Raw genomic sequence first — 26475 nt, 5'->3', positions numbered from 1 at the left:
TATAAGAACAGGCCCTGTCATGGGGGGCCCTCCCTTCCTTAACTGCACATGCTCCTGAAAGCAACCCTCATGAAACTCAAGGAGCGGTCCCTCTCCACCCCTCCTCCCCTCCCTCCCTTTCCCTCTCAGGCTCACAAAAGTAGAAGGTGACTAGTTGAGAAGAGGAAAGGGATTAAAGAGAGGATGGGGAAATGGATAAAATTGAAATACATTGTGTACATGTATGAACATAGAATGAGCCAGGGGGTGGTGGCGGCGGCACTCGCCTTTAATCCCAGCACTTGGGAGGCAGAGGCAGGCAGATCTCTGTGAGTTCGAGACCAGCCTGGTCTATAGAGCTAGTTCCAGGGCAGGCTCCAGGGAAACCCTGTCTTGAAAAACCAAAATAAATAAGTAAATAAATGAAAGAAAACCCAAAACAAAACAAAAGAAAGAAAATATAATGAAACCCATATTATACAATAATTAATAAATGATAATAAAAATATATGTTTTAGGTGGAGAATAAAACACACTATTTTCAAACAGGGGCAGGGAGAGGAGCCTGAAGGTGCATTTGCATAAATAGAAGCTACAACACACGTGTGTTCTTGCCTCCTGACCGGAGGGAGGGCTTGAAGAGCAAGGGGAAATTCTGCTGACCAGGTTTTGTGATTACTAGGCATGTTCCATCATGTTCCAGCCAGTTCTGGTTCTCGTCCAACACACACACACACACACACACACACACACACACACACACAGCTTTACCTAGCCCTCTCAAACGTTCTCAGAAGCTTGTGTATATAGATTTGCTTCAGGGAAGAACTAAATGTCCACTGTTAGATTACCAGGAGCTCTGGGGCCCCCAAGAGAAGGCGTGTCTGGAACTACACCTCCTCCTACTATAAGGACAGCAGGCCAGGTTAAGTACCAGGAAGGTCTCTAGGGTTCCTGCGTGTGGGGGTGATTTGTAGGTGCCTCTGACTTGTCCCTTTCCCATCTCCTGCCACTCGGCAGTGCTGGAGCCTCCTCCCCAGACTTCTGTGCTCCCTGGGAGCACTCATCAACTTCAGTGCTCCCTAGGAGCACTCATGAAATGCTAAAGCCCTCCTTTGGGAGAAAGGCTTCTGGTGAAGTTAGCCTCAGCAAGCTACAACCAAGGGCTTTCCATCAGCTGCAAATCAGACTCCGAAAACTCAAAGATGTAAGACGTTCAAGAGAGAACAAGGTCAAGCCTCTGGCTCGACACTGTGTAAACAGTTAATGTTCTCCTGGCTGAACACACGGCCATCTGACTTTTCCCACGCCCAGGCAGCTCCTTGTTTGCTATCTGAGGCTTATTCACCAACAGCATTGTCTAAGGGTATAGATATTGCTCTGTCTTCTCTTCCTAGCAGGATGGCAGGACTACACCCCAGCCTCTTGAGCTTGAGAATGACCATGCCATATGCTCTGGGACTTGGGCCCCTTATGAGCAGAAGTGTCGCCCACTATGCTCAGATGTGCCATGGCTGTGGCCCTGGCAACGATGTTGGAAGATCTCTCTCCACAATGATGTGGAGAACTCTCAACGATGCATCTGGGCTTCTAGGCTGCAAGAAAGAGCTCCGCCAGACATGACTGCGAGCAGAAGATACGGCAGCATCGCTTTAGGTCTCTGGGGATGGGAGAGACTTTGTCACGGAAGCAAACCCTCCTCTGAGATGACCGACAGATGGGCCTCTGCCTACCTGTGCCGCCGCGTTGCCGCGGGTGGCTTCGTGCTTCAGCCACATAAAGACGTCTCCGTCTTCTTTGGTTTGGACTTTGAGTGTCTCATCGTCTTTGAGTCTAATGGTTTCAACATAGGCCTGAAAAGAAAGGAAGTGATGAGAGGTGGAGGAGGAAAATTCTGTGAGCGTGCACAGACATATTTTCAAACCAGCGATTGTTCAAGCGAAACCCACATGAATAATTTAAATCTCGGGCGCGACTGCACGGTCACGGGAGCAGATTATTTCTAAATGAATGTACCGCGTCCTGCACGCCCGTATTGCTATTTGTTCCTATCAAAGTATTTGGGGGAAGCCAGGGTCTGTTTCCTCCACTCCCAGTTCATTACTCAAGCTTGTTCGAAGGAAGTCTCCCTGGTGTCCTGGTTCTCAGAATTAACTCCCATTCCCGACAGCTCCAAAAGAAAGAGAAAAACAACAATAACAAAAATAAAAATCTTTTCTAAGTATGTCCTTACTTTTTACCGAAGCATCATTATCTAGCATAACTAGACATGCTCATTTCACGGCTTCAGTTATCTCCTGCTACACCCTCAAATTTAGAAATCCACCTTGAAAAGAAGCAAGCATACCAAACTCTAAGAATTTGAGGTGGGATGTGCCATATGCTCTAAAGATGAACCCGGAGAGAAAGTTCACGGGGTAGTTTGAATTCGCACACAGCCCATCAGCTGTTGGGCGTCTTTGAAGAAGATAAAATCCGTGGCAGTGTCTACGTTTTGGCCGTGTGTTAGAAACCGATTCCTATTGTTTTGGGGACTGCCCTCTTGCATAATGGAGCTTGGCAAGCCATGAGGGGGCCCTCGAGCCTCGACACAGGCAGGTGTGAGAAATTGGGAGGTCTCTGAGAATGAGGAGCCAGGCCTGACTTCCCTTCTGACTGCCTTCGCTTGTTAAGCCAATTATTCAGTCACAGTTTCTGGTCTGTAGCTCCAAAGCTTAGAATGTCCCTGAGCTGCCTCCTCTGCTGGGTCTGTGTGGGGCCCAGGGTCCCTTTCAGGAGCATCAGGGGACTGAGGAGTCCTATAAGGTTCAGGACCCAGCTCAACTCACAGTTGAATTGCCTAGTTCAACACGCAGACAATAATGGTGGCCTCTTCCTTTCATTGAAATCAGCTGTGGGGACAGGGCGTCTAAAATGTCTTCACTGATTTCCTCAGCAACAAAGCCAGGCTAGAACAGAGATGTTCCACCCTTGCGATGTCGCCCTCTAGTGGGAAGACCCCGCAGTCTCAGTTGGGAGAGACACTGGCCAAGCAAGCCATGGACTGCCTGTGTTCACAGCAGGGTTGGTGAGGACACTTGTTTTCAGCCAGGAGCCCGGGGTTGGGCAGATGAAGAATTCTCAGTTTTATGTTCACCTGGAGAATCCCGGTGTCTTGATTTTGGGGTTTGTTTCACTCCTTGTCATGAGACTTGAAAGAGAAAGGCACACAGACAGTTGTGCCTGAGAGCTTCATGCTCTTGGTGGGGTGGGGCAGGTATTCGGAGCCAGGGATGCTCTGCTACACATTCTGAGAAATCCCAAGGGTTCTGGAAGGTCCTTTAGCTGCTGTTCTTTTTGTTTTCATAAATCAGTGTCATCAGAATGGCTAGCCCAAAAGTTCATATCTTATATCGCAGGGTTAGCGCCTGCTGCCAAGTTCCAGGAGGACCAGTGTCTGGAAGCTGCCACCCTCAGACCTCTGGACCAAGTGCCAGAGAAAGGCGCCACACTGTCCCGGAGAATCTTCTTCTTTCCCTTTGCCAAGCCCGCAGGCTGCCAAGGGTGCTGGTCACTGGTTTCAGGAAAGGCCAGAGAGGGGAGAGCTGGGAGGGGTTGGGGGGGAGGTGGGAAGGAGACAGGCAGGGAACAAGGAAATCAAGAGGAGGAAGGGAGGGAGGGCAGGAGACAGGGCAGGTGGCTGGGCTGCAACTGGACATTTTCTAGCAACACAGCCTTCTGAGGACTTGCGGGCGCTGCTCAGGCAGCGGCAGAGAGCCAAGGAGGGGCTGGCGAGAGGCTGGTCCAGCATCCTATCCTAACCAGTGCTTACACCTGCTAGCCATGGCTCAGTTGTACTGCTGGCTCCCAGTTTGAAAGGGGTGGCTCTGAGCTGAAAGATAATGCTTTGGTTTCAAAGCCACACTGGGAAAGTGTTGACTACTGCAGTAGAGAGAAAGGAAAGCAAGACTCCACAGGTGCTCACTGCTGGGTGCTGCCAGGGTCCTTGCCCTGGAAGCTCAGTCTGTCAAAGGAGTCAGTTCTACAACCATGCCTGGACAATGGCAGAGATGTGCCTGGTGCTCTGGGGGGGCCCCAGCAAGGGCCCAGGGGAGGCTGCCGCTGAGCACACAGGACAGTAGGAAGGTTGCCAAGGAAATTGTGGGGGACGAGAGAGCAAAGAGACTGGACAGGGCCGGGAGTGTGAACAGCCAGCGTGCCAGGACCAGGATATGGGGGTGCCAAAGTTAGCGGGGCCAAGGCAGGGTTGCTAAGGGTAAGCATGGGCAGAGGGAGGGAGTGCAGACTAGAAATGCCCTGGTGTGGCCTGTTCTTAGCCCTGACTACACTTTATGAGGACGAGGGGAGCCGCTAATACACAAGGCGGGTGTACGTGTGTGCACGCACACACACACTACACACATGCGTATAGATGCACACTCGTACACACTCATGTACACATAAGTGCACACACACCACACCACATACACATATGTACGTTGTGCATAATGAGCACACCCACCCACATACAAATGCACATACGCACATGCACACGCATGCCTCAGTATCCCAAGAAGACTGGTTCCAGGACCCCTACACACAAAGCAATCCCTGATCCTCGTCTCTTACCTAATGTGTTGCAGAAACTGGGAACCAGAACCTCAAGCATGCTTCAAAAGCACTCAACCGCTGTCCCCCAGCCCCAGCCCCATGCTCTAGAACTCGGCTACATTACTGGTAACACTTAACATAATGCAAACAGCACGCAGACGGCTACTATGCTGTGTTTCTTGGGGAAAAGAGGAGACGTCAGTACACTTGGGGACAGGCGCCTTGTTATTTTGGAATGTTTTTCAGTCTCTGCTTGGTGGCATCTGAGAGTGTGGCCTCTCAGGCAGAGTAAAAAGCAACACACACACATATATTAGCTTCTGTCTAAGTGCCATCACACTCAGGGTTACTGGGTGGGGACATCAACTTTTGAATTAGGGGGGAAACACAATTTTGCCCCTTAGGGAAGTGGTTGCGGCAGCTCAGGGGATAGATAATCAGGGCCACTTTAGGCAGTGGCGGCGGCAATGAAGATGGGGAAGACAGGGACGCCATGGCTATTAGATAGCATGAGGGGCCAAGGCCAGCCCCATGTCTTAGTGTAGCCATTGGTGGTGTCATCTGGTGAGGGGTTGAGGGGTTAGCACCAGAGCAAGGGAGGAGTGGATGGCCAGCTTCCTTTGTGACATAAACGAAGAGTAAGAGAGATGTTAGGTGCAGATAAAGGCTGAGTACTATTAATATACGAAGGAGATGTGACTGAAGCCCTCCGCGCTGCCAGAAGCCACAGGAAGAGGGAAACTGTGTTGTGGCCAATCTGAGGGAGAGAGGGACAGAGGGGGGAAGGGAGGGGAGAGGGAGGGAGGGAGGGAGGAGGAAAGGTGGGAGAGAGGGGAGGGGAAGGGTGGGATGGAGGATGGGGGAAGGGAGGGAGGAGGGAAGGAGGGAGGGGAGAGAGAGGGAGGGAGAGTGGGAGAGGGTAGGGAGGAGAGAGGGAGGGAGGGAGGGAGAGAGGGGGAGGGTGAGAGAGAGAGGGAGGGAGGGAGGGAAGGTGGGGGAGGGGTAACTCTAAGGACAATGGAACTCATTTGCAATTTAAGCCACAGAACAGAGGGAAAGCTGTGGCTCCCATTTGGTTCACCTGCAGCAAAGCCTCACTTCGTCACCAGTGGGGAGCAGGGAGAAAGAGCCCTGATAAAGAAGATGAGGTGATGGGAAACACAAAGAGGAGGAGGAGGGAGGGGGAGAGGCTACTGACAGACCCTTCGTTTGTTAATTAGAGGTCTGGCTTTCAGGAGCTCTTCCTTTGCGACATCATGCCGGTGGTGAATTAACAGATACCCCAACAAAAGGACATTTAAACGGACGCACGGCACCTGCTTCAATCCTCAAGAAGCCATTAATTATGAGTTCTTAAGAAATTGAGCGATGACACAACTCCTCTAAGTGTATAATTCCTATCCACGACGCCTAATCATACGGCTTTTCAGCTGCGAGACACATCTTTTCTGTTCATCTCCTCCGGTTCTGACCAATTAAACATTTTCATTCCTAATCATAACATTTCACATGCCAAAGCTTCAAAAGAAAGGAGTCTGCCAGCAACGTGCAGCATCCACTGGTAATTGATGCTGAGTTCGGCTTCTTAAGTGTGTGATCTATACGTGCAGGATGTCACCAACATGTTTGGGCTTGGTGGGAAGGTAAAGGCGGCCTTAGTTTGCAGTTTGATTTTGTAACAGTGTTTTTTTTTTTTTTTTTTTTTTTTTTTTTTTGCAGGGCAATATTTTTTTTTTTAAACAAAAACATTAATTAATTGCTGTCAAGCTGAGGTCAAGTTTTGCAAATCACTTACAGACACAGAGAGAGTAGTCTGCTATAAGTCTATAAGTGGCAAGTGTTGTGTGGGCTTATTCGAAGAGAACCAGTATCATCTAAAGGAGTTAGAATGTCTCTATAGAGACAGACTTTGGTTTTTGTTTCTTGACTCCTGGCCTTTTCCTCCCCCTCCTTCCCCCTTTCCTCCTCTCCTCCTTCCCCTCCCCTCTCTTTTTTTTGCTCCTTCCTCTTCTCCTCCCCTCTCTTCTTGGAACAGGGCCTCACAAATCCCAGCCTGGTCCCGAACCTGCTATATAGCCAAGTATGATCTCGAATTCCTGATCCTGCTGCCTCCTCCTCTTTGGTACTGAGATCGCTGGTACATGCCACTACACCTGGCTTCATGTGTCGCTGGGGATTGAACCTCGGGCATGCAGGACAAATGGCCTACCAACTGAGCTACACACTAGCCCACTCTGTTTAACATTCTCTGAAGGCTTATCTCCCTGAGGTGTTGATTTCACAGCACCGGAGTGGCCACTGTAGATTTTTTTCTTCTTCTTCTTCCCAGAAACCATCTGTTTCCAAGTATCAAACACTAGTTTTCTGCTCTGTGGGCTTCTGACTCAATCCAAGGGCAGGCTGGTTCTCAGTTAGTCACTAAGCTTGACATTCAACAACTGTGACCTAGTCAGGCCTGCCCAGCAGGCGGGAAAAGCAAAGTTCCTGGCATGGACCCCACCACGGAGCTTCATACTGTCTGTGGCTACGCAGACCCAGATGCCACATTTGTTTCCCATGTTTCCACATTTCCCTGGCGGGGGAGATCAGCAGGTGCAAAAACCACCATGCAGTCAAAGCTTGAAATACTCACCAGCTGGCCCTTTATAGGAAAAGAAAGAAAGAAAAAAGAAAAAGAAACAACTTCAACCCCCACAGCAAACTAGTTGCATTTACCGGTGTGAACCATCTCATGCACCTCTGCGACCCAGAAAAAGACCAGCCCGCTGTCCCCTCTGGCATCCCTGGGTCTGTGCCATCGAGGATGCTTCCCTGCTGCCCTCCACAGACACCTTCACGGGCAGCCTTTTATCCTCGCCCACAAAAGAAGCCCGGAAGTGAGCCATCAGTAAGTCTAATCTAAGGCATTATGCTTTCTTGGCAGATGTGAGCCACTGATTTCTTTGTCCAGTGAGTCAGCAAGATTGGGAAGTCTGTGAGAAGCAGAACTGGTGCTAAGTCCCTCTTGTCTTTAAGAATGTGTAGGTGGGTCCATGTGCACAAGGCCTTTCCCAAGCATCCAGTACTGGGGATCTGGCTGGAGATGGTGCTGGCTTCTGTGTGTGGTAGGCACTGCTTGCTCATCATGCGTGGAGAGGAGGGTGCTGGAAAATGAAAGCACCTCCTCTCAGTTTGACCCCTTCCCTCCTGACATCTAGACCTCACCATCTCACTTTGGCAGAACGCTCATATTTCTGGTATGTTTTCATTTTTTTTCCCCCAAGAACGAAGGAGACAAATCTCCCCTTCACACACCAGTTTGCCCGCTCACGGACGGCTCACAGATGTGGGCTCATGCCTGCGGTCAGACTGGGAACCCGCACAATGGCAGGAAACGGGAACTGAAGATAGGGCGATAAAGCTTTGCTCGCTCTCCATCAGACAGAGCCAGCACATGAACCAGATGCAGGTGCAGCCACACGGCTCAGGACCGTGGTTACCAGGCTGTGAGCATCCCCAAACATCTCTACCCTACCTGGTCTCCCTGAAGCGTGTGCTGGTCAAGGGGTGTCTTGGTAGCAATGTTGCTGTAGTAGGCATATGACAGTTCCCAGTCCAGCGGATAGCTGTCAACGCCCTGGTAGTGTTTGTACCCAAGATTCATTGACGACAGCCTCTCACCACCCTGGCCTCCAACCAGACTGTATAGCATGCCCTGTTAGGAAGAAATTGATAAAGCGTTCACAGGACTGTAGACAAGGTAATAAAATCCCCCAAAGCTGGAAGGTCATTTGCCCTGCTCCGTCTCTATAATCTCAGCCATCCTAGAAAACTAGTGTACCTTAAAAGACAAACCAAAAACCAAAAAGCCACACACACACACACACACACACACACACACACAAAGACAAGCAGCCACACACAGAGATCGGAAAGGAAAAGTCACCAAAGGAACAGATAGTGTTTCCTTGTGACAGTGTTATCTGTCAACATGACTATGCTGGCAGGGGCCTGGCATCATTTCTCTGGGAGTCTGGAAGGCCGTTTCCAATGGGGCCTGGGATCAGGAGGCTGAGTAAAGCAGATGGTCCTCCCCCCCCGGGGGGGGGCAGCATCCTACCCATTGAGAGCCTAACGAGAAGAAAGGCAGAGGAAAGAGGAACTCATCCCTTCTGCCTTCCTGCCTGCCTGCTTGAGCCCTGATCTTTTCCTGTCTAAGGGTCAGAGTTCTCCACTACCAGCTCCCCTGGTCATCGGGCCCTTCTGGCTTTGACTAGAAACCCACCAGCGGCAGCTTTCCTGGCCTCTCACGTGCAGATGGCAGAGCAGGGAGCTTCTCTGGCTCCATAATTGCACGAGCTGATTGTTCAGAATAAATCTCTTCCTATATATATCAAATCCCATTGGTTCTGTTTTTCTGGAGAACCCTGAGTAATACGCTTAGGAAAATGTGACTCTAAATGTTAGGCATGTTGCATAATCAATTTGGATTCAAGACCCAAAGTAAAACTGTCTACTGTGGCATTAATTTGATAGTAGAAGGAGTAGGTGTGGCCACACTTTGCTGAGAGATCTGAAGGCTTTTGTGAGCTAAGAAGTAATATGGGGGTGACGTCATCAATGCGACCGACCTCAACACGAGCCCCTCAATGGGAGGACCGTTGCATCTGCCAGGGAAGGGGTCCCTAATTCTGAAAGACAGGATTCCAGCTGGCCCTGCTCCAGCTGTCCCTGGGATGGTTTACCAAACATGAAGGCCATATGCAGAAACTGAGAAGTGGCTTTTCCCTTGCCAAAAACAGGTTGCCATGTAGTTTCATGGCTCAAGGACATTTGTTTTTCCCTGGGTGTAAAGACTTTTAGGGGACTCCAAGGAGCTGCCACACATCCAGGGTAGGCTGCGGCATCTCTCTGCACACATAACCCGGGTGACAGATGCCCCTGAACCTATGAAATACGCCACCTGCATCTGATCCCGAGGTCCATTCAATCCAGTTTCATAGAAGACAGTGAGGTAGTAGGATGCTTTATGGTATCCACAGCAGCTGGAATCCATCAGGAAGGGGATGACAGAGCTAATTTGGCGGAGGCCATCAACGCCGGAGAGACTCTTTACAGCTTTCTTAAATATCTTTCCACCGATTTCTAATACAGAGTCATTTTGGTTCCATGGCCCTGTAAATAACACAATTCTCAGTACACAGAATTAATTACCACAGGGCTGATGTGGCTGGAGAAGAAGGAAGGAAAGTCAATTAAATACCTCTGTTATTGACAAGGTGGGTCCCGCAGTACCTTGAAATATACCACCCTCTGGGGAAGTAAATGAAACCCTTTGGGGGAAGCTGTGGCGTCCCTCCGTAAAAAAGTAAAAAGCTTTTCCTCTGGCACTAACTGACAGCCTAGTATCCTGGGGGAAAGAATGTGCCTCACAGAGCCGAGAAGGTGCCTCAAGAGAGTAATTCACTCAGTGTAATTCACTGCCCAATCAGGGCTGCCGAAACTTCCAGAGAGACTCTTCTGAGATGTGGAAGAAGAATGTGTTTTATCCCAGAAATAGTTCCTTGGTGCCGCTCCCAAAATCTGAGCAAGAGCATTTTATTTTGAGATGCTTCCTCATCATCTTTCAATTCCAGTTCTGCTTGTGGGTCTCTCGATAGAATGAAAATACTCAGTTCTAGCACGGGTCAAGCAGCCTGTGCAAAGGAGGCTATTGTGTCCACATGAGCTTAGATGGCTGATACTATTATTAGTCTCCTCCTTCTTCACAGTGGGGGGCATTAAGGTCTGAAGAAGCAAATTAGCTTGTCTACAGTTACAAAGACCTGCAAAGGGCCACTCACCCCCTTGTGGACAAGGAAGCAGCTACATTCATAGCCCTCCCAGCATGGATGGGGGATTGTTTGGTCTGATTTGATACGCTTGGTGCATCTCATGAAACTGACCATAAGTCTATATGCTGAGCAGTGTCCAAGCCAGTTAAGCAAGTGTCGAGAATCTTCTAAAGTTGCTATCTATGTCTTTTATTCATTAATGCAGCCAGGGAATGCTTCTAGGACAAGCAAGGCACTATTGTAGATGCCATGCTATAAAATATCACACAGGATGGAAAGATGTTATTTACAGGAAACACAGGGCCTATGTTACCTGTAAACAGTGTGAGCCTGAATGTTAAATTAAATGTCAGCCTTGACTAAAGTTTCACCTGCCTAAAAACTGGTACTTCCAACATTTTTATTTTCTTCATCCTACTAAAAAAATTTTTTTTTTTTTTTTTTTAAAAAAAAAAGTCCAGGTGACAAAGGATAAATCACCAGTAAGGAATGAGCCCAGAACGGGCGATTTGGATTAAGTTTACTGAAGAGTAATTCCCTTGCAGGCATTCATTAGAAACATTGGTCAGGGGTGCTGGGGAGATGGCAAGGATGGTAAAGTACAAAAACACGAATACCGAGTTTGATCTCAAGCAACCACATGAGAGCCATTTGTTTATAATCCCAGTACTGGGTAGACAGGGCCAGGAGATGCCAGGGCTTGCTGGTCAGCTAGCCAAGTGGGATTGATGAGTTTTAGTTGAAGATGTGTTACATTCCTTCCTGCTGTGGAACGTTTGCTTAAGGACTGGAAGACGAGGTACATTTTGCATTCTCTTATGTTGCATTTGTTTAACTCTGCGCAACTGTGTTGCTTTGCCTGCCTAAAACACCCTGGTTGGTCTAATGAAAAGCTGAGCAGTCAGTAGCTAGGCAGGAGGGAGGACAGGGCGGGGCTGCCCAGCAGAGAGGATAAAAAGAGAGAGGCGGAGAAGGAGGGATGGCTGGGGTAGTCCCTGAGCCACACCGCCACACATGGAGTAAGGAGGAAAGGAAAGACACACAGACAAGGGAAAGATAAAAATCTAGGAGCAAAAGGTAGATGGGACGATTTAAGTAAGAAAATCTGACTAGAAACAGGCCCAAGCTAAGGCCAGGCACTCACAAAAACCCGAATAGGTCTCTGTGTATTTATTTGGGAGCTGGGCGGCGGGCCCCCCAAAAAGTAAAACACTAAACAACTATAGAGAGCATCTCAACAAGGAATCTGGGCCCCACTGGCCTCCACACACACCCCATGTTTGCATCTTCACATAAGGTACATAAGAGTGTGTGCAGACAGACACACGTATGCACGCACAGACACACGCACACCCACCAAGATCAGAGATGGCATTATGAAAACTGATACATTTGTTCACAAGCTGCTGGTGGTCCCTGTGGGACCCCCAAAAGACACACACAGTTTGCATCCAAAGACTCCTGAAAGGTGGACAGCCTCCCAGCTCCAGCTGCCTCTGCTTAGGCTCTCCAGATCCCAAACATCCTGAGCCACAGTGGCTGAGGAAGCCGTCCTACCGCAGAAACAGCAGTGTGCTGTTCCGTAGTCTGTTTGTTTATTTGCTTGCTTGCTTGCTTTACTCTCAAAAGACATAACTATTTGTTATGTAAGAAACATAACTATTTGTTTTTGTAAGACAAATCAAACAATGCAGATGGTTTTAAATAAAACAGAACCCTCCACTCCCCCGCTCTGCCTTTAGTTGAGGATAAAAGCTGTTTAAAAAAAAAAAAAAAAAAAAGCTTGGTGCCTATGCTCAGAGACTTTTCCTTTGCATGCACAATAATTCATATATGCATTTATTTATATATATATATATATACACACACACACATTTCTTTTCCCCAAGTGGCATCTTATGCCACTATAGATTCTGACTTCATTTTTTTGTTCAAATTTCTATCAAATTTGACGTATTTATCTTTGTGTGTACATGTGGACGTCAGAGGACACCTCGCAGGGGTCCGTTCCTTCCTTCCACAATCTGGATTCCTCAGGTCTTCAGGCTCAGTGCTAAGCTCCTTTGCCCACATCTCACCAGCCCAGCTTTCTCTTTTAAACTAACCGTGGTTTAGTAATAGCTCTCTGTGGACGTGAGGCGTTCACCCTGTTAAATGTTCCAGTACTGCAGGGGAAGAGGAGCACAGCAGCTCTGCGGGTAAAGTGCGTGCTGTGCACGTGTGGGGGACCTGAACTCAGGTCCCCCAAACACACATAAAAAGCTCCACGCTGTGGCATATGTCTGCAATCCAGCCTTAGGGCCAGGGAGACGGGTAGATCCCTGAAGCTCATTGGCCATCGAGAAAAACCTAATCTGTAAGCTTTAGGCTCGATGAGAGGCCTGTCTCAAGAAATAAAGGTGGACAGTGATCAAGAAAACACACCAGGGTTGACCTCAGGCCTTCACACACACACTTGCTTACACATGTCCACATCCTCCAAATACATAGACAGACAGACAGACAGACAGACAAAGGGATAAATGGGAGTAATTGGGGTGCCACTTCCAGGATTCTCCCCAGTCCCCCACATCGGAGTCTTTGCATGTGGCCAGCCCACATCTTCCTGCATATACCCACCTGCACATCAGCTGCATATACCCATCTGCAGCTTGTGGCCACCTGTGGCCAAGAACAGCCATGAACTCAGCCTAACACAAAATCTAAACTTACTCGAAACATTATGAGACAATTGTCTGTGATTTCTTTTTCCAACTCTATGGTGTGGTTCTAGAGCTTGAATTTTGTAGATGACAACAGACATCCTGTTTTACCCCGTGAATCAGTGGGTCAGCTGTGCCCTGGACTCTAAATCCTCTCTGGATCCCTTGTGTGCAGTACATTGGAAATGCTATGGAAATGGTTGTTCCAGTGAATTGTAAGGGCTAATAATAAGAAAAAATGTCCATACATGTTGATCACAGGTGTAGGTGTGTGTGTGTGTGTGTTCAGTGCAGGGGATTGACCTGAGGACCTTCACACTCACCAAGCATTGGAGACTACAGCTCAACCCTCAGCCTGCTTCTCTAAACATCTCGGATCCATGTTTGGTTGTGTATAGACGCAGAGTCCACAGGAACAGAGCGCCAACCAATCTGCGTTTTATGGCTGCACCAAGCTCTCTAGTTTTAGACTCTTGGGGTTGCTTCTTTGTGATTTAGCGATGACCAGCAACACAGCGATGGGCAGCCTCAGACACTCCTCTCTGTTTTCCTGCTGGGCTATGCCTGCATGGTAACATCATTCTCCACCAGGACTCTGGGAATCTCTTTTGTAGGGTTTTCCCTCTGCTCAGCTGAGGGGCCCACTCCGAGCTACCAGACCGTTTCCTTGATAAGAACCTTCTTCATGGATTCAGTGAGCATAACCACACAGAGACAGAGGAAACATAGATCCAACTCTACGTACTCGGAGATTTAGTTTTAAACGTGTGCTCATTTCAGATTCCCCTGTGTGCACATTCCTGGCAAAGTGGCATCCGTTTTATCATTAACGACTCACCCTGGCCTCACCTCCTGCCAAATCCCTAACTAACATGATGGGTTTTGCTTGAGTACACAGGGACGATAGCTTTGTGGTCTGAGAGGAGGGAAGGCCTCCAAAAGAAATGAAACTCTAAATGAAACACCTGCCCCACTGACTCCTGGCACAGAACCCCAGAAATCAACATGAGGATTGCTCAGAATCCTCTGGTCTATCCTGAGCCCCCCAAAAAACCTCTGCCCATGGAAAGGGTTTGCTCATTTCTTCTTTTATATTAAAATTCTTAACTCCCTCCCACAAAAATATCACCGACTGATATTTTCTGTGTCCAAGAATCTAAACAATTTTCTGCACTACTGAATTTAATAAAAGTAATAATTCTAAGGTAAAATTACTCACTTCACACATTTGGTAAAGTCCGGATTGTAACTATTGTCTAAATCCAAAGCCATGGCGTCTTTGTCGATATTAAAGTCAGTTTTAATGAAACTGTTAATTTCACCCATCTGGTTTAGCATATGCAATCATTTCTTTTTTCCTAGCCAATCTGTAACTAAAATCATGTCTTGTTGAGGAGATTAATGCTATAATGAAGAAACAAACAAGCAAGCAAGCAACAGGATGGGAGAAACCCACTATTTCTCTCTCCATTTCCTTTCTTTCTGTCTGTGCCAGATGCTAACGAACACACGCCACAGCCATCATCGGTTTCCAGCCCCATATCCCAGCCCCATATCCCGGCTAGCACAGACAGCATGGCTGGTTTTGCCCTCCATTCCTATCAGAGGTGTGTGTTGATCTTTAGAAGAGGCAAGTGCAGGATCGGAGGAGGTAGCCACCCACATAAGGCCCGTGAGCTGCAGCCACCTCTGATTGAGAATTCAGGAAGGGAGAGGCACCCTCGCTCCCTGCGAGAGGGCCGGAGACATCAATAGGAAAAGACGGTTTTGGAGTCAGGCTTTCGAGCGAGCGGCACAGTGCACCCAAAGTGGAAGTTTGAAAGTGGGGAGAAGTAAAAGATGGCAAGCTGTCATAAGGAGCCCTCTTCATCAGGTTTACGGACTTAAAACACACTCAGTGACTGTCCCATCTGCAGTCTGATCTGAGGTCCCCATGGGCTTCAAGGAGCTCCAAAAGCCACCGCAGTATCGCCTAAGTACAGCATGTGTGTCTTTTGGCACAGGGAACCCTGATTCTACCCAAGCCATCCCTCTTCTCCTTCCTTCTATGGAGTGGAAATGCTCTGGAAATAGGTGTTGCTCTGTACTGTTTAGGTGCAAATAATAAGAAAAAAAAACATGTTCCCTACAGATGCGATTTTTTTTCCCTTGTTATTTTTACTTTGGGGTAGTGCCAAAGATTGATCCAAGGGGCTCACATCTATTAGACATCTGCCTCAGAGCTCCATCCATCCAGTGTTCTAAATAATTACCTAAGCTTCAGAAACTCAGAGTTCCTCCCTCTCTCCCTCCCCCCCTCTCTCCCTCTCTCTCTCCCTTCCTCCCTCCCTCTCCCTCCTCCCTTCCCTATTCCATCCTGTCCTCCCTTCTCCTTTCAGGTCTGTTATTTTCCTGGTGCTGAACCTATAGCCAGCTCCTCTGTTTTCTTCCTCATCACCTCTGTATGAATGTATTTGAAAACCTAACAATACCCGCTTTCAAACCCTGATGACACTGGCAATGGGTCTCTCACAGTCAAGCATAGCTCTTAAAGGGGACAGGTGCCCTGGTGTTACCCGCTCACATAACTGCGTGCCCATCACACACACACACACACACACACACACACACACACACACACACACACACACACACGCACGCTCTGCATTTCTTCAAGCAAACAGCGGAGCTGTCGGCCAAATTAAAACCAAAGCAGCATTCTAGAGTAGCCGGCTTCCCTGGGCAGACTGTGCAGAGACATGGCTTCTCTACATTGTGCTCTAAAGCCTGGGGCAAGAGGCCCTGTGGAAACCAGGCAGCCGCTGTCAGCCCTGGGAGAGGAGCCCAGGCTTGGACCTGGCCTTGCCCCAGCACCATTTACTGGCAGCTCCCAGACTTCCTCTAGGCACTGGTACCAGCAGTGTGGGCTTAGTGGAACCCTACAGAAAGGAGGGCGAGAAGGCAGGCAACAGTTACGGCCTGGCAGATGTGCCCAGGGGTACAGAGCCGGCACACCAGCCTCACTCACCCCCCCCCCAGATGTGCCCAGGGGTACAGAGCCGGCACACCAGCCTCACTCACCCCCCCCCCCGCAGATGTGCCCAGGGGTACAGAGCCGGCACACCAGCCTCACTCACCCCCCCCCCGCCTTTATGGCACCTGGCCCCAACCATGGACCCCTGTCCCCAGCCCCCAGTACCATTGTGCCCAGCACCCTGCTGGTCCTGGTACCACTGCACCCTTGAACGGGCTTTCCATTTCAAACTCCTCAGTTTTGACAAGGATGGTGTGGCAGGGAATAAAAGCGTGAAGGGGCCAGAACAACTCTTAAATGACGAAAACCGCGGTAGGCTACATTCTACCCTTGCAGCACCAGAAAAAAAGCCCAAACGCTAACAGGGCCATTTCCATGCCCCAGCAGCTGCCATTTTCCTGGAGAAGTCAAGGCTCAGCAGACGGCTTTAAGGTTGACCGATGATCCAGACGCCCTGCTGAAGTCCTGATCGGAGGATCTGGTATTGGATGTCACCCCGAAACCCCGCACAGTGGGAACTTTAGTGACAGAGCGGGGGATTTCACAGACCAAGCAAGGCAGGCAATCAGGATGCCGAGCTCATTTCTGGAACGTGGGGGGGGGTGCGTGGGGGCTGGGGGTGGGGGAGGCCAGGAAGGGTCTCGGGAGCCTCTATTCGCACTGCAGCTGGGTACCCCAGGAGTGCTGCCATCTTTAATTCAAAGGCTTGCAGACTCTGAGGTGAGGAACAAGCCGTGATACACGGAGAGCGAAGACACCAGAGGGAACAGCTGAGTTACACAGCGTGTTAGCAAATCAGCTGTCAACGTTTAGCAAGCTTCCCCCACAGCACGCCCCCCCACACACACACGTGTGGCCTAGAGCTGTGTGTGGGCCGGTTCCCTGCTCTCTGTGTGGTCGCCCCAGGGCCTAGCACAGTGCCAGGAGGTACTGGATCTGTGAGTCCCAGACTGGCTTTGCAGTGTACGCCAGGGACTGTTGTGCATCTGGTCACCTGGACATCTCCAGGCAGCAAGGACGAGAACCGCATTTCCGGAATTCCGTGGCGTGCACAGAAGTCAGGGGATTCCCATCTCCTGTCGTGAACTCTGGAGAGGGTCAACGGTTCCGGGGACCAGAGCGGCGTTGACAGAGGCAAGATGAAGGGACAGGTTCACGGTGAAGGAGAAATGAGGGAGATGCAGAGGGAAGAAGGGAAGCGTTACGGGCTCTGTCAAGTCTGGATGCAGCCGTGGCCTTGTCAGTGCAGACCCCAAGAACACTGGGGTCCCCGGGCACGGGAGGCTCGTGGCTTCTCAAGACTTTCCGAGGAGAAGGTCTTCAAGACAGCAGGGAAAGCTGCTTGTAGTGTTGGGTACTCGGAATCCGCAGCACATGGGAGGTGGAGGCAGGAGGCTGTCAGTGAGTTTGGGGGTGACCTGGACTACACGCCAACGCCCTGTTTCTAAAACAAACAAACAGCAGCAACTGTGAAGACAGCTCAGCTGTGCTTGTTGTGTGACCACGAGCGCCTGGGTTTGATCCCAGATCCCATATTATGGTGGCAGGCACCTCCAGGCCCAGAGCTGGGGAGGCGGGGAGGGGCGGCACGTTCCCGGGACGCACTGGCCAGTCAGCTAGCCTACTTGGTGTGCCTCCACGCCAGAGGGAGACTGTTTCATGGAACAGGGCACATAGGGCACTAGAGTGATCCCTGGCCTCACTCACACACATGTGCACGCACGCCCCATACATACGCACAGACGCTCAGTGAACAAGCATATAAACACACACACATACACACACACACACGGACACACACATATGCATACACACACACTCACACACATACACACACACTCACACACATGAACATAAACACACACTCACACACGTTCACACACTTGTGCATGCACACCACATACATACACACCCAGACTCTCAGTGAACAAGCATATAAACACACACACATACACACACACACACACGGACATACACACACACACACAGACACACACATGGACATACACACACACGGACATACACACATGTGCATGCACACCCAATACATACACATGCACAGATTCTCAGTGAACAAGCATATAAACACACACATTCACACATATTCACACACATGTGCATGCACACCCCATACATACACATGCACAGACTCTCAATGAACAAGCATATAAACACACACACACACGGACACACACACATGGACATACACACTCACACATGGACACACACATACACACACATGGACACATACACACACAGATACACACACATACACACACGGACACACACACACACACAAAAACAAAAAAAGTTGAGGGACCGCCTCTGTGTATGAGGACTCAAAGTAGCCCGGCAAGCATTGTAACACAGAAAGGCAGCAATTGTGTGAGCATGCATGAGAGGAGGGGCTGTGGGCTGCAGGGAGGAGGTGGACGAGTTGCGACCTGAGATGAAGGCTGCTTATTAGGAAGGAAGGAGAGAAAGGAACAACGCGCGTTGGATAGCATGGGCATGGGCGTGCTGGGCAGGCTCCCATGAAGGAAGCATTGGTCACCAAGCAGCTATCAAGCTCCCAGAAGCTTTGCTGCCACTGTGGAGAACCCGGAGCACACCCTGATGACTTGGATGCTCCGAGCCACCTTGCACAAGCCAGCTCCTGAGACCAAAAGGGCACACAAAGACCCAACAGCCCTGAGTCAAGGCAGATGCCACTCAGACGACTCCCTTATGCCCACATGGTCATTTTCTGTCCATGAAGTCCCTTCCCAGACACGGTGTCATGTTATAACAGCATCCCATTCTGGATTCTGATGAGACTGGACTGTCCACAGTGTGTACCAAGCTGCACAGAATATAACATCCTGCCTACGTATAATGCTGGTTACTACAAAAATAAGTGGAAAATAGGTGTTGGTTAGGGCTTGAGAAATTTAATTCTTTGTGCACTGTTAGTAGGAACAGGAAATGGCATCTACTGTGGAAATTGTAGAGGTTCCTCAGAAAAAAAAAAAAAAAAAGGGGATTGCCACATGACCCAGGAGTCCCAGTGTTAGATACACATCCAAAACATCGGGAGCAAACATGGCTGAAGAGCACGTTCAAAGCAGCATTTGTCACAATGGGCGAGAGATGGAAGGGACTCAAGGGTCCGTCACGGATGGTGGATAAATCGAATGTGGCCAGGACACAGGACGGAGGACTGTTCATCTTTAGGAAGAGGAGGGAGAGTTGTGGACACGTGCTACACCATGGGTGGAGACATTATGTTCGCTGCAATAAGCCAACCACAGAGTGACAGAAGCTAGAAGGTTCCACTTGTAGGGACCATCTGAAGTAGCGATAGTCACGGGAACGGGGTGTAGAAAGGGGTTTTCAGGGTCTCGGGGCGGGTGGATGGGAAGTTTTAAAAACAAATGTATAAGTTTCAGTTTTTTTTTTAAAGATACAGAGTGGTGGTGTTCTGATGCGCAGTACACAAGTATTCCTAGCAATATTGAACTGGACAGTGAAAAACCAGGTCAAAATGGCAGTTTTTATGTTAAGCGTATTAGCCCAGCTCTCGCAGGCAGAGTTAGGGTGGAAGCAACAGCTGACCTCCCTGGGCGGGGAGTACAGGCTGCCCTATGCTCATCTCGTTTGCCAATGGAGTGGAAACTTCCCCAGCCCCGCAAAGCTCCCATCTCTCCTTTCAAGTGCTGGCTTCGATGGCGAGCAGATGCCCCATCTGAATAACCCTGTGTGTGGGGGTGGGGTGGGGGGAATCACTCTCAAGTCTGAATTGAAATGTGTGTATGCAGAGGCCCGGAAGCATAATATTGGCCATGTACGTGAGGAGATGCTTCCAAGGAAAGGGGATTCCTCATAAGGAGCCAGAAGTGCCATCATCTTGTCTCATCTCTGTTAAAAAAATAAAAATAAAATAGAGGGCTGGAGAGATGACTCAGCAGTTAAGAGCACTGACTACTCTGGCAGTGGACCGGGGTTTGATTCCCAGCACCCACATGGTGCAATTTCAGTTCCAGGGGGTCCAATGCCATCTTCTGATATGCACATGATATACATATGTACAGACAACACACACACACACACAATGACAAAATAAAACAAGCCAGGAAGACTAATTTCACAAAGCTGTTGTTTACCTTTTCTTTTGGCCCAGCTAACTCTCGTTTAGAATGTGGCCTTGCTGAAATGCAGTGGTGGTATGCTAGCCTAACATACACAGAGTCCTGGGATCAATCCCCCGAGTAAGAAAATCACATCTTGTCTAAACATAACCTGGGCAGACAAGACGGCTCAGGGGCTAAGGTGCTTGCCTGGCAGGTCTAGTGACCCGAGTTTGAGCCCCCAGAAGGAAAAGCTGCACAAGATTGTTTTCTGACTTCCACATGTACAATGTATCACGAACATCCACAGACATGCCTCAAGCACATGCATTTTAAAAAGCCAGTCTTTCCTTATCCTTTGTTCTATTGTGGTTTATGGGGGCCACTCAGACGATACCTGCTTAGTGAACAAGGAGGTGAACAGTTGAGAAAGAGTTAAGAATACATTCAAGGAAAGCCTTGACTTTTGCACCATTCCAGCCCTACAGCAAGAGTTCTAAGCGTCAAACGCCTGCCACTCAAGTCCATTTTCACAGTCTATCTCAGATGTGGGAAACGCAAGGTGATGCACACATCCTTCCGCTTTGCATAATTATAAGTTAAATGCTCAGGGCATGATACCTTTTCTTTTCTTTTTTGTTTTTTAAGGAAAAGAGGTTTGGTGTAAGGCACAGGTCTGGAAGTTCAAGGGGATGTTGCTGGTATCAGCTTGGTCCTGGGGACTATCTCATGGTGGAGGGGGGGAGAGACTTGTGCAAACAGGAATCTAGGGCAAGATTCTGTGTCTGGACTTCTCCTCCTAATAATTCAGCCTCTTTAAAGTTCAGAGGTCCCAGGAGAACAACCACAGTCCCTCCTGAGGCAGGCAGTGCCTGGAGTGTCCAAGAGACCTCCTACTAGTACTTCATGTGAGTGTTGCGTACAAATGCATGTGTTTGAGTGTGCATGCGCACTTATATGCACATGTATGGGAGCCAAAGGTTCTTCACTTGACCCGCCTTTTGAGACTGTGACACTTTCCAGACCCCTGGGCCTCACCAATTCAGCAAGACTAAGCAGCCAGCCATCTCCATGAGTTCTCCAGTCTCTGCATCCCCAGTACTTGGATTGTAGGCATTTGCCACCTCATCTGGGCGCTAGGGATCCGAACTCAGGTCCTTATGCTTGGACAGCCGCTCCTTAATCGACTAAGCCACCCCTCCAGCCCCTAATGCCCTCTCTTGAAACTTTCCTTCCCTCCCACAATATGAACTCTTGTGGGAGAAGTCGCATGCAAAGCGTAGCCAAGGGAGGCCTATACCAGTCTACTGATCCATAAGACGAGACGGGCCGAGGTGATAGTGCAAGGGAGAATGCACACGCGCTTCCTACAAACGAGGAGCATGCTGGTGCCAGCCAGACACCGACGGAAGGGCAACCTTGTCAGAAAGGGCATTTAAGACACCAGACACACAGGCATAGCTTTGACAAGAGACCACGGCAAAGGTCTATTAAACATGGAAACGGATTTTCTACCTTCAATTTTCGGAATCAAGCTTTCTGCATTTCTCTCAACCTTGTTAGGAAGCTGGATGCGAGATATGACACCAATTGCTCTCGCTTGGGTTAGCCAGATGATGCTGTTATAGCCCCAAGCAAGGGCACCATGCCAGGCAGAGACGGATTCGATGGTGTGTGGACCCTGCCTCTGCAGGACACTTCTGGGCCTGTCCAACCCAACTAGGAGTGCAGGTGCCTCCGGCAGAAAAGGGCACTGCCTCCAAACATGTACCTTCTCTTCACTCCTGCATTGTCCTGCTCTGCTCTGAGGTCCCCAGGGAAAGACAGAGGAGGTAAGCAGTGGCTGTGTACCCAGAGGGGGCCAAGGCCAGGGTTTCAGGAGAGCCTGGGGGAATCACATCCTCATGATCTCATTTGGCCTGAAATCTGTCTACCATAGAAGGTCCTAGAGCAGAACGTCGGGCTTGGGGGCGGCTCCCCTTTCTCTCCTGGGGGCCACAGCAGCCTGGCCTCAGTCGGTGGGACTTGCAAGATCTAGCTGTCCTACAAGCTCGTGATTTGAGTTTTTCATTTGGCTCTATTTCCAGGCCTCCACGGAGAATAAAATAGTGCTAAATTCAGATAAACAAAACTGTGAGCTGTAAAAATAACAGGAAAACATTTGTATTGAGAGTATTTTCTTTAAAAAGAGCGTCTTGTGAAAATGACGGGTCCCTCCTCCCCAGAGTGAATCTATATTTAGCTACAATCAGAAGTCACAGGCACCGGGTTTTGGTAGACGCGGCTGGAAGTTTGGTTTGAACTCTCCAACATTCAGCCTGCACGCCCTGTCCTTGGGGATTCATTAGGTGTGAGGCCACTCCACCACCTCACAGGGGCTTAGGGAAAACATGGGGTAGCTCTTCTCATCATAGCAGTGGGGTCACTGGGCTTCTCGGGGACACTGGGATTGGGCAATGTCTAGAGGTGAGGGGCGGCAGATATTAGTTGGGTGAAGGGCAACGTGTAGCAGAGTATCCTACAACGCACAAGAGGACCCCAAAACGAAGACACTTCCAGCACAAATGAGTATGGTATTGAAGGTAAAAAATGCTTCACCCAAAGGACTAATAAGTTCAGAGTGATTGTGTGTGTGTGTGTGTGCGCGTGTGTATGCATGTGTGTATGTGTGTCCTGTGTGTGTCCATGTGTATGCATAGGTGCGTGCGCGCGCGCGTGTGTGTGTGTGTGTGTGTGTGTGTGTGTGTGTGTTAGGATCAAAGCCTTTCACATCCTAGGCAAGGGCTCTACCACTTATCTACATCCCCATTCCCACCCCTCCCTGTTTTATATGAATGTCTGCTCACTGAACCAGGACAGAAGGATTGCTATAGGATGCTCCCATCACCACCACCAACAACAACAACCAGTACCACCACCATTATCCCTGCTCCACACCCCTCTAGCTTACCTCCTTGCTGCAGAACAACATCAGAAATACCCTCTGATCACACGCTACCTACAGCCCGAAGCCCTCCAACTAGTCACAGGCACCTAGAAGGAAAGGCCACGTGGATTCCAGTTGGTGGCCTGAGTTTTGCATGAGTGGTGCCGCTTAGCAAACTGTGTGGCCCTCTCCTCCCTGCCTCCAGCAGGGAGCATTTGTTCCCACCTCTCTTATCTGGAAAATGCTCCAGAAGCAGTCACAATGTGACCTGCCCCATGAAGCCCTGAGGGACATCTGGGACCAGAAGCAGCCACACCTCATTCGGCCCTTCTCTTCCATGGCTTTTTACTAAAACGACATACAATTTGTCTTTGTTTTGAAGCCCATCACTCAAGAGGAGGGATCTTCTGTCATCTCTTCAATCAGGCTAAGTGACCAAGCAGTCCCTCAGTCAATACTAAAGAATAGAAGATCAAATATTCTCTGCGTCTTGAGTTCTCCTAGCATGGGCAGGGTCACTATATAAAGAAAGCCTGTACCACGGGACACTGCCATTTACGGAGGCCATGTTCTCATCTCCTCGACTCAAAGGGCTGCTGCTATAACACGATGAGCCTTTTTTTTATCACCAGGACATGTGTGTACCTACCTGCTGTGCTTCCCACGAGAGCATCTCCTCCTTCTAACAGGCATGGTTTCAAGATCCCCAGGGCCCTACAGGGTGTCCTTAACTAAGCAAATTCAAATGACAGTGGGCCTAAGAAGAAACCACCAGCATCCGGGAGCCACCTGTAAATCTGAGATGACACCGAAATGTACTTCAAGTTGGGAGACTCGAAGTTCAAATGCCTAAGGCCCAGCAGGCTAGGTCCATGATGGCAGATGGCAGGAGGTGAAAATCAGAGCAGAGCGGCTATGGGTAGACAGAGCAGGCCTGGACCTTCCCTACAGGATCACCGACTGTAGGAACAGAGGCCCAGGGCAGCTACATTTTTAATTCTTTCAAGTAAAGCTAGAAATTTGCATTTTTTTCCTGAAAGTTTTTAGATACCGATAATGAAATCCTTTTCAAATACACAAAAAGGTATTTTGCAAGCTAACTCCATTTGGAGGCCAATTCTGGCGGCGGCCTGTCCGTTTGCAGCCCTGGCTTTAGATAAAGAATCGCTTGAGTGGTCCCTAAATTTGAGTTTTTGGAAATGTGCACAGATATATTCAGTGCTGTGGACACACAAAGGCAGAATTTAAATCTGAAATTAAACTGGAACACTAGGGTTAAAAATAACATCAAGGCATAAATCACCCAGAGGGAGTGAGTAAGACAGAGTCAGGGCGCCTTCCTAGCTAGCACCCAGAGTCTAGGCAGGACCCCGTTACCAGTCAGCAGATCCGTCTGCAGCAGTGTCTGGAACAAGCTGGGGTGTCTGTCTCTCAGCTCCTCCCAGGGCAATACTCTGCACACCTCCGGTCTCCCATACCTGCGCCTGAGGTCCAGGTAGGAGTTATAGACGTCACCTACACAGAAGCACAAGACACCAGCCCCTCAGGAGCGGCAAGGCCGTTTCCCCTCTAAAAAACCGTCCTCCCTAAGGGAAGCTTTGAATAGGAGGTCAGGTTTAATGTTCCTGGATTTGGCTTGGGTCCTTAGGGGACCTGAAACACCCCTGCCTTGGGGGTCAGCACCATGAACTAAATCCAAGAGAAACATGCCAAAGATGTTGCTGATGGCTGTTGATTAATTCTGCAGAATGAGCAGCTGGCCTCTGACTTGTCCCCAGCAGGCCAGTAGGCCGTTTTGATGGTACGTGTGTTGAAGAGCAAGGTCCAAGAGCCCCCAAGGGAGGTGAAGTAGGTGAAGACTTCAGGAGAAGCTCCCTGACGTCACCAAACAGGTCGGCATACAGGCAGGGCTGCCTTTTCCACTCAAGGCCTTGGCTCCTGGCGCTGTGTAAATTACTGCGAAGAGCCTCCTCTTTGGGACATTACTACCCCTGTGTGTCTGCCCCCTCTCCTGGCGGTGCCTTTGTTCCCGTGTGATTCAGTGGTAAGCGCAGCAGCTGATGAGGGCAGTCTATATCCCATGTGTATGGGATGGGGGGGTACATATGTGTGGGTGTGTTTATACATGTGCACACGCATGTAAGCACAGGGGACAATCTTCGGTGTCACTCTTAGAAATGTCGTTTGTCCTTCAAGATGTGGTCTTTCGTAGTCCTGGGAGCTTGACACTTAGGCTAGCCAGGTGAGTGACATTATATTTCAATTTTTATGTGGGTTCTGGACACGGGACGCAGGTCCTCATGCTTGCAAATATGTTACCGACTGAGCCATCTTTTGTTTGTTTATCTTATGTGTGCATGTATGTGCAGATTGTGTGTACCACAGTGCTCAAGCAGAGATGCAAGGACAGCTTGCAGACATCAGTTCTCTTCTTCCATGATGAGGGTCTCAGAGATTGGATTAGGTCGTCGGGCTTGGTGCTTGGTACCTTTAGTACTGAGCTACATCACCAGCCTGATAATCTACTCTTGACTGGAACTGCAGGTGTGCTGATCACCTGCCACCCTCTCTGACTGCTGTGCCACCCTGTGAGACCAGGGCATGACTGTGAGACACCTATGCACCTTCTCCCCCAGCCTGGAACTCAGGCAAGACTGAGACGTGGAACTTGCTCTTGCTGACTGATGACAAACACCCCACAGGAAGTTCTCTTCCACAAGGGACATACGTGACTAACTGTAGTGTCAGCACATCGAACGTGGAGATCTAAAGCACAGAGAATCTAATAAATGCCAAATCTAAGCTGGGACCCTGGAAGACAAGACAGGACCAAGCTCTGGCCACACCCTGAGTTCCTTCCAAAGGAGGGGCCTGGGCAACAGGAACAGCAGTCTGGGATTCATTCTTTCTGTCTAATTCACCCGTACCTTCCTGAGCTCAACATGAGAGCTTAAGAATAAAACAGGGCCCCAGACAGCAGAGCCATCCTTCAGATATTAATGGTCGAAGGCAAAAGTACACCAGTGTGTACAATGGTTTCTAGTGATTATTCATTCACATTTTCCAATGCATTTTTCAGACCTGCCTTCTAGGGAGGAAGAACTCCAGACAAGGTTGGAAACCTGCTCAGTCATCTCACGTACTTAGATCAGGGATGTTAGGAGACCAATCAGGGTTAGCTCTTGGATGCTGCTGCTGCTTTTTTGGGGGGAGGGGGTAGATAGGGGTAGGAATCCAGGTGGAATGCACAGTCTGGTTCCAATCCATCTGCGTGCGGAAGGCTTGAAGTACACCTGATCCTGCTGGTATCTGGGCCAAGTGGTACATGGTGTCTGTTTCTATTTTA

The 26475-nt window shown here is 49.4% G+C and overlaps 1 protein-coding gene across 2 annotated transcripts in view; it reads right to left on the bottom strand.

Moving 5' to 3' along the window:
• Sel1l3 (SEL1L family member 3) overlaps positions 1–26475 on the bottom strand; it is a 108463-nt gene that overhangs the window by 39084 nt on the left and 42904 nt on the right. For both annotated transcript variants that reach the window (XM_051174111.1, XM_051174110.1), the window contains exons 9-12: positions 24507–24644; positions 9512–9723; positions 8084–8263; positions 1713–1832 (exon numbers count right to left, since the gene is read on the bottom strand). In XM_051174111.1, the coding sequence (XP_051030068.1) occupies positions 1713–1832; positions 8084–8263; positions 9512–9723; positions 24507–24644 (650 nt within the window). The remainder of the gene's footprint in view (positions 1–1712; positions 1833–8083; positions 8264–9511; positions 9724–24506; positions 24645–26475) is intronic.

The sequence above is a fragment of the Phodopus roborovskii genome, unplaced genomic scaffold, assembly GCF_943737965.1.
Source record: "Phodopus roborovskii unplaced genomic scaffold, PHOROB, whole genome shotgun sequence".
Lineage (NCBI taxonomy): Eukaryota > Metazoa > Chordata > Mammalia > Rodentia > Cricetidae > Phodopus > Phodopus roborovskii.
The sequence above is the reverse complement of the archived record's forward strand: the minus strand, read 5'-3'. Positions and strand labels throughout refer to the sequence as shown.